This window comes from Protopterus annectens, chromosome 10.part0 (assembly GCF_019279795.1).
Source record: "Protopterus annectens isolate FY-2018-M chromosome 10.part0, PAN1.0, whole genome shotgun sequence".
NCBI classification, from domain to species: domain Eukaryota; kingdom Metazoa; phylum Chordata; order Ceratodontiformes; family Protopteridae; genus Protopterus; species Protopterus annectens.
In genome coordinates this window covers 740,040,580-740,057,222 of record NC_056744.1, presented here as the reverse complement: position 1 = coordinate 740,057,222, position 16,643 = coordinate 740,040,580, and the positions used below count along the sequence as shown (strand labels likewise).

General features: G+C 41.5%; 1 protein-coding gene across 1 annotated transcript in view; it reads right to left on the bottom strand.

Moving 5' to 3' along the window:
• Window positions 1–16,643, bottom strand: part of CACHD1 (cache domain containing 1) — a 1,377,863-nt gene that overhangs the window by 171,561 nt on the left and 1,189,659 nt on the right. The window contains exons 18-19 of the mRNA XM_044085560.1: window positions 13,727–13,826; window positions 2,057–2,173 (exon numbers count right to left, since the gene is read on the bottom strand). Of these exons, the coding sequence (XP_043941495.1) occupies window positions 2,057–2,173; window positions 13,727–13,826 (217 nt within the window). The remainder of the gene's footprint in view (window positions 1–2,056; window positions 2,174–13,726; window positions 13,827–16,643) is intronic.

Below are 16,643 nucleotides of genomic sequence, written 5' to 3'. Positions count from 1 at the left end.
TACTGTTGGGCAAATAAAACTTATATGGCATTTCCCCCACTGTAGTGCAATCCTGGAGTTAGTATATATAATTAGGTGGGGTGTGGGGGGACACAGCCACCCACATTGGGGGGGGGGTGGGGGCATATCCCCCCCACTTACGTAGCTTTTATATTTATGAATGTCATTTCACTGAAAGCTAACAATATAAAACCAAAAGTAGGTGAGGGGCTACACCCCCTACTCCCCAATGTGGGGGGGGCGGTGCCCCCCCAACTATATATACTAACTCCAGGATTGCACTACAGTGGGGAAAAGGGCACATACACTTTATTTGCTCAACCGTACTTACATTCAGTGAAATGAGTTTTCAGTAATTTGAGCTTTCAGCGATTTGGTGTGTGCGTTTTGAAATTCGGTGAAATGAGTTTTCACTGAATCAAAGTAGACCCATATATGTGTGTGTGTGTGTGTGTGTGTGTGTGTGTCTGTGTGTATACATCTATGTATATATATATATATATATATATATATATATATATATACATATATATATATATATATATATATACATATAAAACACATACATACAAACACACACACATGTATATGTATGTATGCGTTTGTGTGTATATACATATATGGGTCCACTTCTTAATTTTGAAAGTCCACAATACTGACATTCAATATAGTGAACTCAGAACCTCGAGATTGTGGAATCTCACAATTAAAAAGACATCAAAAAACATGTTTTTGCAGGGGAACAAGGGTCTATATCAGAGGATCGAAGCTTCAAAACTTAGAATCTGATATGGTTGACACCATATGATCGAAGTCTTGAAACTTCAAATCTTTTAATGGAGATCTCCGTACAGAGCGGAAAGGGAAGATTTCCCTTTTTGGCACTGTAGTGCGATCTCAGAGTTAGTAATATTTAAGTAGCGGGGGGTGTGGGGGATGCAGGGGGGGCTTGCCCCCCTGTTTAGAGCATTTAAATGGTTTGTTTTTGCAGGTTGTTGTATTTTATTACATTTTTGATGTTTCAAAACTTCGAGTATATGGTGTCAACCATATCAGATTCAAAGTTTTGAAACTTCGATAATGTAAAATAGATCTGGGGGCAAGCCCCCCCCCCCGCACTACAGTGAAGAGAACGGTAATGTTCGCGTTCCGCACTGTATAGTGATCTCCATTACAATTCACTTCACTGTAGAACGATCTCGGAGTTAGTTCATTTAAGTTGCAGGGGCTATGGGGGGGTGCAGGGGTGCTTTCCCCCCTGCAAAAATATGTTTTTGATGTTTTTTTTTTTAATTCGAGATTCCACAACCTGAAGGTTCTGAGTTTGATATATTACACACACGTGTGTGTGTGTGTGTGTGTGTGTGTGTGTGTGTGTGTATATATATATATATATATATATATATATATATATATATATATATATATATATATACACTGTATTTATATACACACACACACACACACACACACACACACACACACACACACACACACACACACTCACACACACCTATTTTTTCTTTTACCTTTTCTTTGTTAATAAGCTCATCGGCTTGCAACAGTGTGAACAGCTACTTCAAAATAGCTGATCTTGAAAGAAATTACTGGAATTCAAGCAGGAAATTTATATTCAAATCAAGACTGGAGGTAGTGAATTTGTAATCCTGTCCAAAGCAGAACACTGTGTCAATAATTTTTCTTTCTTTACCTTCAAGAAGGAGGGCCTTAGGAAATCTGAGCTGTGATAACACAAATGAAGATTTTTTTCCCCTAAGTGAAAATGAGCAGAAACTAATGAATATAAAATGAAATAGATAAGCATTTTGCACTTATCTTTCCAAAAAACACGGCACACAAAGCTCTTATGGTCATATAAATGAATTTGCATTTAGAAATAAAATACTTGAACAATTCATTTTCTCAAAATATGATACTTCGCCAAACTACATGTGTAGAACACTTGATTTAGAGCACCTCCAATCAGTGTGCATGACCATTTCTTCATTTTCACTGGCATAAAAGACCTTTATTATCATCAGAGAAATAGACTTACCACAAGGCTGGCATTAAATTTGTAAAAGCGCTGGACTGTTCTGTCACTAAAACTGTTACATACATTCTTCTTGACAAAATTTGGATGATTCAAAATATCATTTGCTACCAAGGGCTCCTGTAAGATATAAAAATATAACAAAAATGAGGAATAACAGATATGTATCCACCATACAAGATGAACTGTAAGCAGGCAATAAAGAGAATGTAAGTGCTTGAGAATTCCTCCCCCTAGTACACCCCACACAGCAACATTCTGAACTTTCTCCTTCCAGTATTCAGAGGTGTGCATATCCCTGGTTGGTATACACTACACTGTCACATGCAAGGCTAGAACCATCATACAGTTTTCCTGCATTACTCAACCCAGCCCCAAAGCAAATTGCTTATGGGGAAAGGGCAGCAAAGGCTACTAAACTAATCACTTCTACGCAGAGCATGTATTAGAAACAAAATGCCATGATCATCATACAGCATACATATTTCTGTTGGGATGTTTCTCTAAGCAGACCTTGCTTTGGTAAACTGGTATGTGTCACTACAGCAGAAAATCTGCAAACACACTACCAACAATACAGGCTTCCCATCAACTTGTTTAATAATAATTCTAGTTGCTACTTGCTATTACCACTTCCTAAAAGCTATGTCTATGGTTTCCTCAGATATCACAAGCATTTATATAGTTGCCAGTTCCTCTCCTAACGTGGTCTTGTGATAACCACAGGTTCAGTACTGTACTTTAGCTAGACATGTTCTGCACCCAAGAAGCCTGCACTGCCAGAAAAGAGAGTACAGTTGTGTACACTTACCATAAATGTAGATGCTCGCGTGTATTCACTGTAGCAGTCATTACATTTGGGTTATCTGCCTGCAGGTAGCCCTCAGCCAGCCTGAATATCAAAGTCTTGTATCCCTGCGTCGGTTGCTGTCTGTTCTTCCATGACGTCAGGTCGTCAGGGGTATAAAACATGCAGCCGACGCCATTACATCAGTTTTTCTTGCCCGAGATGTCAGGTGCTCCCACAATGGGAAGCAATTATATGTTAGGTTACACTTCCAACAAACAGCAAATACACCAGAAAGCTGAAAAACACTAAACAAGAAGAAAAGTATAGCCAAGAGAAGTCAGGGCCTGGAGGGAGGGTAACCATGACTGCAACAGTGAATACACTCAAACATCTACATGTACGGTAAGTGTACACAACTGTACTATGTTCTTCGTGTTTCACTGTTGCAGTCATTACATTTGAGTTGATTCCCAAAGCTAAGGAAGGGAGGAGGAAGTCAGAGAGCATTAGGACCAGCTATTAAGCCCTGCAAGACTACAGTGGCAAAACCAGCTCTGGATTTAGAAAAAAATAGGCATGTGGTAATGCTTGGTGAAGGTATGTACAGAGCTCCAGGTAGCAGCTTCTAGGATGTCCCTGGTAGGACACCTCTGAGAAAGGGTGCAGAGGTAGATGTAGCCCTGGTGGAATGTGATCTTATCCCCTGTGGGGTAGGTTTTTCATGGTGCTTATAACAGAAATGAATGCAATGGGCTAGCCACTTAGAAATGGTTTGCTTTGAAATGGCCTTCCCCTCTGCTCCGGTAGCAAAGCCAAATAACAGCTGCTCAGATTTTCTGAGAGGCTTAGTCCTGTCCAAATAAAATCTAAGTTGTCTGTGCATGTCCAAAGAGTGCAGTATTTGTTCTCCTTTGTTCTGTGGATTGGGGAAAACAGTAGGCAAATGAATGGACTGATTAAGGGCCACACTAGACACCACCTTGGGCATAAAGGAAGGGTTGGTGCTGAGGGACACCCCGTCTGCATGGAAGAAGATGAAGGGCTCCACTGCCATGAGGGCCTGTAATTCAGACACTCTTCTTGCTGAAGTGATGGCTAGAAGGAAGGCTGTTTTCCAAGAAAGGAATTTCAACTCTGCAGTTGCAGCTGGCTCAAAAGGAGGTAGAGTGAGCTTTTCCAATACAAAGTTAAGGTCCCAGGCTGGAGTAGGGGCTCTCCTGGGTGGTCTTAAATTTTTGGCCCCTCTGAGGAATTGCTTTAGCAGGGGGTGAGAGAAGAGGGGTGGTTCAGTATTATAATGTGCTGAAATGGCAGAGGCATGAATTTTAATTGACGAAAAGGAAAGGCCCTTGTGGAGCATCTCTGTTAAGTACTGAAGGATATATGGTAAGCTGGGCACCGTTGTGCCCATCCCCTGAGTCTGGCTCCAGGAACAGTATCTTTTCCACTTTTCAGCATAGGATTTTCTAGTACTAGGCCTCCTTGCCTCCAGAACAACATCTGGAACCTGCTTACTGAGGGATGCTACTGGAGATCTCAAGGAATTAATCAAGCTGCAAGGTTCAGGGTTTGAAGTTGAGGGTGCAGAATCTGGCCTTCCTGCTGGGACAGCAGGGAAGGAGTCTGAGGCAGGTGCCATGGTTCCAGCAGTGACATACTGCGCAAGAGGGGGTACCAGTGCTGGCGTGACCAGTCTGGTGCAATAAGTACTGTCCTTGGTTTGTCCTGCTTGATCTTTAGCAAAACTTTCGGGAGGAGAGGCAGAGGAGGAAAGGCATAAACTGAGAGGCTTTCCCAGGTGAAGGACAGGGCATCCACTTTCCAAGCTTGACTGTGGGGAGTCCTTGTGCAGAATTTGTCCAATTGGTAGTTCTGAGGGGAGGCAAACAGGTCTATCTCTGGATTCCCCATTTGTTTCTCAAAATGTTGAATATCTTTGGTTTCAGTTTCCACTCATGTGGGTCCATGAGATTTCTGCTTAGGTCGTCTGCCAGTGAATTTAGCTTGCCTGGCAGGAATTGAGCTTGTAGTTGCACTTGGTAACTCAAGGCTGTGTTCCACAGAGCCATGGCTAGTCTGCAGAGAAGGTATGAATGGGTTCCTCCCTGCTTGTTTATGTACCACATAACAGTGGTGTTGTCTGTCTTTACCAATAATTGTCCTGGAAGAATGTGTCCCTTGAAGGCTGTCAGGGAATTCTGTACAGCTAACATTTCTTTTTGATTGATATGCAGGTGCATCTGACTCGGGTTCCATTTGCTCTGATTGCACTGCCCTGCCAAGTGAGCCCCCCATGCATAGTCTAATGCGTCTGTTGTTAGGGTTTGGGCGGCAGGGGGTAGAGTGAATGGGAGCCCCTTGTAGTGGTAGCAGGCCTCTGCCCACCAAAGGAACTCTGTCTTTATGCAAGGAATGATGGGAATCATTGATTCCAGGTCCTGAGTATGTTGACACCATAAGCTTTTTAGATACCATTGTAGTTTCCTCATATGCAGTCTTGCATATGGAATTAGTAGAATGCAAGAGGCCATGAACCCCAGGTCTTGCAGGATTTTCCTTACAGATAGCTGGGTCTTTGTGGCCAGTAGTTTGAAGTAGGCTATCAAATAAACTTGTTTCTCTGGTGTGAGGTATCTGGGAAGTTGTGTTCAAGCTTGCTCCCATGAATAAAATTTGTTGTCAGGATATTAGATGAGATTTCTTTTCGTTTATGGTGTACCCCAGTAAGGTTAGAAGTTTCTTTACAAATGCCAGATGTTTAGTAGCATGTCCTGGCTTTCTGTCTGAATTAGACAATCATCCAGGTATGGGTATATTTGAATATTTCTTTGCCTGCAAAATGCAATGACTTGTGCTAGGCACTTTGTGAATACCCTGGGAGCAGTAGATAAGCCAAAGGGAAGTGCAGTGAACTGATGGTACATGGAGCCTGCTCTGAAGCGTAGGTATTTCCTGCAAGATTCCCTTATTGGGATGTGCAGGTAAGCTTCCTTTAAGTCTAAGGTTGCCAACCAGGCATCTTTGCCTAGCATAGGAAGCAGCTGTTGAAGTGTTAGCATTTTGAATTTTGGGATTACCAAAAAGGTGTTTAGAATACAGAGGTCCAGGATAGAATGCCAGAAGCAGTCTTTTCTGGGTACCAGGAAAAGTCTTGAGTAAAAACCCTGTCCCCTTTCTTCTGTTGGGACAGGTTGAACAGCCCTGATACTTAGAAGACAGTGAACCTGCTGTTGAGCCTCTGCTCACTGATTTGGGGATAGGTCTGCCCAACTGTTTGAGGTTGGTAAGGTGTGGAAGTGGAATATGTTTCCTTGGAAAACTATATTTAAAACCCATTTGTCCTGGGTAATGAGTTCCCAGTTTTTTGCATGCCGAGCAATCTTTCCCCCTAAGGGAACAGGCAGTTGAGCAGGGCTTGGAAGGTTTAAGGTTAAGTCATTGTGACATTTTTCCATAGGGGGATGTCTTATTACTTCCAGCTTTGGAAGTGGGAGCCCCCCACTGCTTAGGTCTGTGAGTATCTTGAGACTGTAGCCTAGGTGGTCTATATGGTTTGGAATGAGAAGGCCTGGAAGAGACAGGAAAGGACCAATTCTTAGAGGGCCAATGCCTACTAAATCTGGGAGGCTGTACTTGCAGGAAATCTTTAACAGTTTGCATTGATTTAGCTTTTTCCTCCATTTTTTTTTAAGAACTTCTTTTGCTTTGTTACCAAGCAGGCGGTCTTGGTTTAAGGGAGCATCCAGAAATTTAGCTTTAACATGATCTGGTAAATTTTGCTCCTTAAGCCAAGCATGCTTTCTAAGAACCGACCCAGTGACAGCAGCCCTGCAAGATGCTTCTAAAGAGTCAAAACCACATTGTAAAGTATGTTTTCCAACTTGTTCAGCAGAATGCATTAAATCCTGTAATTCTTTATTTTCAGCACAATCAGGAATCAACATAATTTCCTGTTTAAGTAGTCCCATAATATGCTCTGAAACTTTAACATATGAAACTGGCAGTTTAAGGCCCTAATGGCCAAAGTAGCAGAAGTGTATACCTTTTTACCCCATCTGTCCAAGTCCCTGGAATCCCTATCAGAGGGGGTAGGGTTTTTGGCAGTAGTAGCCTTAATGCCTTTAGATCCTTGGGAAATGGTCTCTGGGTCCGCAGTAGGATTTTTGAATAGGAACTTGTGAGAGTCAGGTACTCTGCAATACCCGTCAGGTTTCCTGGGAGCTGGAGGTAAAGTGTTTGGGGCCAGGCTAGATTCCAAGAATGCTCTAGGACAGGAGGGATAGCTAAAAGCCTGTGTTGAGGGAGGAGTAAGAATTCCCTAAGCCTCTTTTTGGAGTCAGAGTAATCCTGGCTTTCCCAGCGGAAATGCTCCCAAAGAGTGTGCAAGGTTTCACCAAAGGAAAAAATCTTCTGGAGGGGAAGCAGAGGGAATGGAATCCTCATAGGTAGATAAGGGCAAATCCTGGTAATCAGAAGAAACAGAAATTTCAGAATCCTGATCAGAAGAATCAGAAGGAAAATCAGTTCTAGGTCTCTTAGAGGGAGAAGGCTAGCTTCCCCTAATTAAAGTAATAAGGTCTTCAGCCATTCTTATCATTTGTTTTTTAGGCATATGGGCCTGACCATGTGGTCTGGACGTTGGTTTTCTAGGCATTGGTCAAGTTTTAAGCCTTGAAGAAGAAGATGGCGTCGGTTTGAAATGCAAGTCTTTAGATCTGAATACACCCTCAGAAGCCGGTGCCTGCACAGCGGCTCCGGACCCATCCAAGGTAGAGACATCTGCAGGTTCCACATTTTAAGGAATGGTTGCTAACCTGTTGTATGTTATTTACCATCTCTAATACATATTTCTTATCAAGAGATTCATCAGTGGTTAGTTTTTTAGTTAACTGATCAAGCATAAACTCTTGGTATTGTATCATGTGAAACTGACAGTTTAAAGCTCTAGCTGAGAGAGTAGCTGAAGTGTAGACCTTTTTACCCCATCTGTCTAATGACCTTGCTTCCCTTTCAGAAGGAATAGGGTTTTTAGCTATGGTCGCGGCTACTGCCTTGGGACCCTGGGATATAGTTTCTGGGTCTGCAAGTGGGGCCTTGTAAAGGTGGTGATGAGTATCTGGCACCCTGTAAAATCTGTCTGGTTTGGCAGGGGCTGGGGGTAAAGAATCTGGAGCGGAGCAAACATCATTGAAAGCATCATCCACCACAGAGAGAACAGGAGGTATAGCTAAGGGCCTGTGCTGTGGAAGGTGCAGAAAGGTCCTAAGTCTTTTTCTGGAGTCTGAAAAATCCTATTGCTGCCATTGGAACTGTTCTCGCATGGCATGCAAGGTTTCCCCAAAGGAGAATTCTTCTGGTGGGGAAGCAGCTGGAATGGATTCTTCAGCATCAGAATCTTCAAAATTGGAGAAGGGAGCCTCTGGCTGGTCAGTTATGTCTGATTCATCAGCAGAATCATCAGAAGACACAGGCTCAGGGGGCTCTGTCCTAGGTCTCTTCTCTGGGGGCTGAGAGGCCCTGTCTGGGTGAGATTGAGATCCTCTAATTAAAGAAATTAAATCTTCTGTCAAGGTAAGCATTTGAGAACTAGAAGAGGGCCTGGATGTGGGGGGTTTAACAGGCACTGTTTTAGTAGTCTTGGCTGCTTTAGCCCTGGCGAAGGCCTTAATGGACATGGCTGCTGGAGGCCTAGCAGCACCACGTGCTGGGGTAGAGACATCCAAGGGGATGGTGTCTGATAAGTCAACCACCGTAGTGGGTAAAATTTCTGAGGTCGATTCAAGAGTTGTAGCAGGGTCCTCAGTTGTAGGAATAGGTTCAGCTGTATTTTGATCAGTTTTCTCGGTTTCGGCCGAAACCGAGACACTCGCGGTTTGCTTAACCATGGTTTCGGCCGAAACCACGGACTGCGAGTGTCGGTCTTTTTCTTTGCGTTTTTTGGTAGATTGGGTAGTCGGAGGATCCGACGGCATAATGTACGCAAAATCAGAACCGAAAAACTGTTCTGCAAACTCCGACCGACGCCTAAGCGTTCGTCGGTTGAAAGAAGCACAGGGCGAACAGGCTGCTACGTGGGCTGGGCCTAAACAAGGCAGACAGTAAGAGTGGAAATCTTTATGAGGTATTTGTTTCCCACAGGTTAAACAATTGTTAACTTTTTCTGACATCGGCTGAGGCAAGAAAGAGTCCCCAATGGGGTACTTAGCTTTAGAAGTCTTCGAAGTAGTATTCGGTAGAAGTAATCTCTGGATCCGACCAACCGGCACTTGCGAACAGCTTCTGCTTCGGGCGCCACGCGGCAAGAAAGACTGAGGAAAATGGCGTCGGCTGATGCTTTTATACCCGAAGACCAACAGAGATGACGTCGGGTGGAGAGCGACATCAGCCGAAGCCGGACCCAGACTTTGGAATCCGGCCGACTGCAGGGCTGCCTGACGACAGGACAACCCAGTTGTTATGACTGCAGATGCATCCATGAAGGACATCCTTTATGAGGTGTTTGCTTTCCACAGGTAATACAATTGTTAACTTTTACTGACATCGGTTTAGAGCAAGAAAAAGGATCCCAATGGGGTAGTTAGCTTTTTTGAAAACTTTGGTTCTTCAGGAGTCAGCTGACCGGCACTTGCGAACTGCCTCTGCTTCGGGCACCACATGGCAAGAAAAACTGATGTAATGGCATCGGGTGCATGTTTTATACCCCTGACGACCTGACATCATGGAAGAAGAGACAGCATCCGACGCAGGGATCCAAGACTTTGATATTCATACCAGCTGAGGGCTACCTGCAAGCAGATAACCCAAATGTAATGACTGCAACAGTGAAACATGAAGAACATCTAACTTACAAATTCACCATACAGGTAACCCATCTAAACATCCAATCTTCTCCTAATTACTGAGCAGTACTTGGACAAGCAAGCATACTCAAACTTATTACCTCACCTTCTGCCCACCACATAGTCTATGCAGTCTACAGAGATGAAAGTACCGTTTAAAAAACTTGGAGACTATGAACAACACAGGGAACATGTGCCAAGTGAATGTGATTGGATTCTCTAAGTACTGAAAGAAAAATAAATATATCACCTTTCTCCATATAGGGACAGGATCTGGAAACTGCCAGAACCTCAGTAACTAATGCATTGATTCTTCCATTAGCTAGCTCTCACAAATGTTTTCTCTGCCACCAGATGAATTTGTGTCTCTCTGGTGACAACTGTCTTATTATCTATGCAAATAAAGAACCTGTTGCAAATCCCAGTGATGCACCACAAACCTATGCAAAAGGTCATGAAAAGAATAAAGATGGGGGGATTCACTGGCTGGCGAGTAGTGATTACCTAGTGTCTTCACTGCTATCTGCTTGGATTTTGCTAAGTCTTGTTGAGGAGAAACTATGGAGATTAGATAAATGGTTAAAGAAAGAAAAGAACTGGAATAAATTTATGCACCAGCAAGAGGTTACAAGTTCATTAATTAGAACTCAAGCTTCTATGCCAAGCAATGCAACTCCCAAAAATGCATGCTAAATGTTCTAATGCAAAGTGAAAAACAACAAGTCAAGAATAGATCCACTGATGGGCCACTGGGGAGTGACAAGTTGTTAAACAGTCTTTCATTTCAAGGGAAAGACAGATCCAGTAGGGATTGCCCATAGTTCTTGCAGTGGCTAGGTATGCGTGTATTACAGTGTAACACATGGGGGTGAAAATGTGCGAGTACTCCTTGCATAACTTGTTCTATGGGACTGGAAAAATTAGAAAATGGAAATGGGAGGGGTCCTTCCTTTGTACTTCAGACTCTCAGAATGTGTCACCTTCTGCCACTGGAAACATCGGTCCCCACCCTGTAACATGCCTTCTCAAAACAGAAGTGGTTCCCTATCAGTGTCTACTAAGGACGCATTCCTATCACTCAGAGCTCATAAGGGACCACTTGTCTGGATACAGTTCGATGGTGGGATTTAACTGATGCATATTTGAGGATGAACAATGAAACACAGTACTGATATCTGGGTCTGGACATAGTTGGCTCTACAAGGTTAAAGCAAGTAGCTTGCTAAAGAAGTTAGAAAGTAACCTAAGTATTAAATATAATGTCCTCCCATATTACATACCAGTGTTCTTGCTATACTGCCCGCCAAACAGAAAACAACTGCCTGATCTGCATTCTAGCTGGCAGTCATCTGTTCAAGAGAAAAACTTGCAAACAGAAAAAAAACTGCCTGATCTGTGTTCTAGCTGGCAGTCATTTCTTCAAGAGAAAAACTTGCAAGATGTTCATATTCAAATAGTGCATGCCAACATGAAGGACTTAGTTCAATATTCAAATAGTGCATGCCAACATGAAGGACTTAGTTCAATATTCAAATAGTGCATGCCAACATGAAGGACTTAGTTCAATATTCAAATAGTGCATGCCAACATGAAGGACTTAGTTCACTGAGTTCATAGATTACTACAAGGCTAATTGCCCTTCTGGGCAATTTTAAGCCTAGTCAATTACCCCATGTGAGAATCAAACTCTGCATCTTTTTTCTTTGAGGTAAACATCTTAACCATTATATCAGTCTACTCCAGTTCATAAATCATCCATACTCATCAAGCAAGGTTACTGAAACGATTCCTATCCATCACAGTAGGAATGCTAACCGTAAGTTAATAAATTCACTTTTGCGCTACGTAAGGAACAACCTGCTGTGTACTATACCACGCTTAAGCAGTTTTCCATTTCTTATTAGTGCTCCTGGTGGAAGACGATTTACAGACATGTTGTCACAATCTGTTCCCAGGTTGTCAACTGCCTCATCACAATACTGAAGTCTGCACCTTACGAAACAAATTAAGTAATGTGCACTCAGGTTTTAACTTACCATGAAACATATCATATTGATGCACAACACCATGTGGTGATGCCTTTCAGTACTAATGTAGATATACATGTCTTACAACACAAACTATTCCTCAGCCTTGTGTGTACAATATATGCTCACTTCACTAAGGTTTCCAGACTACCAGGCTCTGTGGTACAAAAGAATGGAATCATGATTACAACTCAAGGAAACAGAGTTCCGTTACTGGCCCCAGCACAGGAGTAGCCAGGTAGGGGTGAGAGATAAGCAAAGCGGAAGAAAAAGAGCCCTCCCACTTCTCTCTGGGAGGTGAATACATGGGGGGATGCACAAATGGGCTTGATTGTCCTTGGTGCCGGCCATAGATGACTGTCACCTGTGATATCTCATGACAAGAGTTGGGCTTGCTTGCCTGTTGGCACTGCCTTAACAGTAGCTGGGGGACTGCAAATGGCAGTCAGACCATTGCACAGATGCCTGCAGGCAGCTTACCAGTACATGCTCAGGGGAGTAGGATATAAAATAAGGACAAACAAATTACAACCCACCCAAAAGGTTGCCTAAACAATGTCTCTTCTTGAGTAATCCTCACTGGTGACGCAGAATAAATGAGTCACTTAACCAAGAGCAGGACTGATGACTAGCAGGCAGATTTTTTTTTTTTTTTTACTTATAATAATTTAAAGAATACACTGGAACAGAGGTAAATTTGTGTATGGGAAGTTACTCTGCTACTACATTCTCCTAAATTTTCAAATCAAGTTGCAAATATGACATTGGCAGAAATACTGACCTCTTTAAACTGCCATCATCCCAAAATGAATCAAAATGTAATTGCTGGTGCACTGTAGATCAACTCATGCCTCCAAACAGTTAAGACACAGCAGAATGAAGTATCATTTTGGAGTAGTACATGTTTCTGATCTTGTTAAATGCCAGAAATGTAACTAAGGTAGGGAGACTGGGTGCAGCTTTTAAAGGGCACAATCGCCAGGTGCTGAATGTGTGGAAGTGCAGTATCAGTACTGATTTATGACGCTGTGAGGCTATCATGCTGTGTTATAAATGAATGCCAATACTGCATTTGCAGTCATAGTTGAAGCACGGAGCACATGAGAATATGTGATGGCAACAGTTACACGAGACAGATGATTTTTTTTTTTTTGTTTTTGATCTTTAACTCTGAGTTAAAGGGAGTGATAGTCTGGTGAAGTACATAGATTGCCAGATGACCCAACGATATTTTTGGTAACTGTCCTAAACCCATTACACTCATGATATAATAGGCAGTCTTTCAAACTCTGCCAACAAATGTGGAAGCATTCCTAAAAAAATATTTCTTTATTTGGTTATTACATTGTTATTCTAAGGGGATAATAAAGTAGAATAGGAAAATAAGTAATAAAGAAACTGTAGCTAAAGCAATCAGTTACCTGAACAAGGCTTTTAACAGCAAAATGGAACAGAAGATGGACTTGAGAGAACTCAGTGGTATCTCAGAGTGGAAACAAATTCTGGCCCATGCCATCAACAGCAACCACTCTAGGTATGTCAATCATGTAATAGCTAAATTTTGTACCAAATGTTGGCCCATCACATCAAAAGCAACCACTTTAGATCTGCAAATCACTTCACAGCTGAATCTTGTATGGTACCCATATGAGAGATTTCTTAACTACGAATGCATGCATTATTATGCAAAAAACACATTCTTTTCGGTGGAAAAAAATTCTGATTAGTAGAGTAACTTTTTTGTAGTTAATGACATTCATTTACAGCATAATTCCTAGATGCTTAAAATTGTAGTGCCTTTAAATATAGTGAAGCAATCTTAAAATTTTACACTTGAATGGGAAATATCTCCTGGTCACTTAATACAGGTTTAATAAAACATTATGTAAATTCTGCAGTCCTTATCTAGCATACATGCACTGCTAAGTAGAAGAAAACTGTGACTAGTGGTTTACATATAAAATGTGCACAAATCAACAATGCACACTGTTTTGTTACAAGTAACATGAAAGTATACCTTGTGCGTAATATGTTGCTGTTCCACTGGGGCATGTCCTTTGGGATCAATTAAAGTTGGATGTGCTACTAGGTAACCTCGGTCCTCCATGATAAAACACCTAACACAAGAAAGAGACATTCATGAACACTTAAGATGAGATGTTCAGAATTTATTAAGCAATTACAATTTTGAAAACAACTAAGAAGCCAGCTTCAGGCAACTTTCATTTAGTTTATTTAAGGTGTTGTTGTTGTTTGTCTTTTCGGCTTTTCCTTGTTAGGGGTCGCCACAGCGGAACTCCGGTCTGCTAATGATTGGCAGTAGATTTTTATGGTGCCGAGTTGCCAGCCTGATGCCCGGCCTTCAGCGAAGGCACGCCCATTCACGCATGTCTTTCGGAGGCCACTCGACTGCGGGGATGGCATGCAGACTCCACACAGAAGGCACTCCAGTTGAGAATCGAGCAGGAGAACCTCTTGCTATGAGGCAACAATGCTACCGCTGAACCATCGCGGCTTCTATTTAGTATATTTAAGTGACTTATGAAAATCACACACGTCCCCTTCTATTTTTGATGATGTGGATCATCAAACTTAAACATTTCATTATAAATTCAACAAGTCTGTTTTCAGTTGACCAACTTACTTAAAAGCTCTAAAAATTAAAAATAACGTGTTTAATTGTTACCACTACCACCTTAAAATACAGAAATACAACATAATATGTCACAGTTCATCTCCTATAATCCCTCTTCTATTGCGCACTAGTCCATAATCGGGTGTATAAAAACTGTACTGCACAAAGGAAGCAGTTATGTCCCTGCAAGAGCAGCCTTTCATTGCAGCATCTTCCAAAAGATTGTTCTCTACACCAAGACAAATCATAGTGCATGTATAAATCTGTTTGGAAAGGTTTTGCAAATTCACTGCAAGGATCTTTCTTACTGGAAAGCAAATGTAGGTAGGTCCTACAGGCATCCGACCCTAGTGAACCACCAAGCAGATATCTCTACAGATAAGCCCTGCATGTGGAAGGTCTTATGGGCAAATGTGGTAACCACAGAGTAAAGTGACAAAAACAAAAGTTAGAGGGGTCTGAATGGAGAGATAATAAAATCAGCAAAATGAGAGAAGTGTTGCTGGAAATTAATTCATCCTCAAGTCTTGGTGAGTACCTTCACGAGGTGGACCTTGTTTTTCACAAAATCTCACCAAGATGACACTGATATATAGACTGTATTTTATATAGCATGCATCATGGACACAAGTAGGATAAAAATAAAGAAGACAGCTGGGTGGACGAGTCCAAAGATACAAAAGTGCCCAATCCTGATAGGCGCCCTGGTTCCAGGACTGGAAAAATTGACAGTGTAGAATCCTCAAGACATGGAAATATTCCTGCAATAGGGCTAGGCCAGGCCCAGGGCAAGGATTCCCACATTGTAGAAGGAAGTAGTGGTCCACAAAAACTGATAGGCCAGAAAAGAGCCATACAGATAATAGAGTGGACTATTGAGGATAATAAAGAAATTATGTACTATTATGCAAGAAGCCCAGAACTTCCAGGCAAAAGATACATAAAAAGATTAAGAGAGAAATTAGAAGAAAGAAAAATACTTCTACAAGAAAAACTGTCAGAAGCTTCTAATAAAAATGTGTGTTCATTAATACAACAGTTCCATGACAAACACTGTACAGACCAAGAAACATTCTGCCATTTGGAAAAAGAAGAGGCTGAGGAAGTGCAAAAATTTAAAGAACAAAATGTATAGACATTTGAAGGCTATAAAAATGGAATAGGGACATGTAAAAGAAAGAGATATTTGATGTGGTGCAGTACTGATACAAAGGAGAAAGCCAAATTAATCAACACAAAAAACGCAGCCCCAAAGATAATCTAAAAGAAATACAAGCAAAGGCATCCCAATAAGGAAAATTTCACAATAAAAAATAAGATTACAAAGAGGGAATATAGAACAGAAGATTAGTTAAATAGAAGTTAAAAAAATGGAAGCTGGAATGTTTGTGAAGTGAAGGATTCAGTGTAGAAAGTCTAACATAGGTTATGTCACAGCATGATGGAACAACTAGTCCCAAAAGTAAGGAGAAACAAGAGGTGCAGCTGACACCTGAAGAAGAAATATAGACATGGGAATGAAAGACATTTAATATGGTGCAATACTTATGCAGAAGAGAAAGCAAAACTAATCAATGCAAAAAGAGCAGCACCAAAGATATGTGAAGAGAAATACAGGCAAAGACATCTGGATATGGAAAATTTTACAACACAAAAATAAGAAATCAAAGAGGAAAAGTAGAAGAGAGGATTAGCAATGGAGAAGTTAAAGAAATAGAAAATGAGGTTACAGATTACCTGCAAAGTAAAGGATTTAATGTAGAAAATTTAACTCGGATAATAACACAACAGGATAGAGCAATGGACACCCAAATTAAGCAGAAACCAGTGGAGTGGGAAGCAACTAGTCAGTTGACATATGAAGATACTTTGGAGGCTCCTATAGGAAACCAGTACAAATGTTCAGTTGGAGTTATACAGCAAGGGAAAGAACAGGAAACTGTGGCAACTTTGACACAGTCAATGTCATGGAGTGACAGGCCAGTGAGTTCCCATATGAAAGAGCAATGGATGACACAGGGTGAAACTGAAGGGAATGTGGCACAGGAAATGGAGAACAAAGAATGTGTCCTCAGTTTAGAAGAAAGTGATCTAAGAGAAGAGTTCCTTGATTTAATAGAGATGGATAGACAGATTAAGATCAATGAAAGAAACAGACCACAGAAGGTCAATAAAATACAAAAAGTTTGAAGTTTGATAAAAACAAATGAACACCATAATTAGGACTGTCCACAGAGATTCATACGACATAACAGAAGTAAATAGGATAGATTACTGTGCAGTCAAAATTAGTAACAGA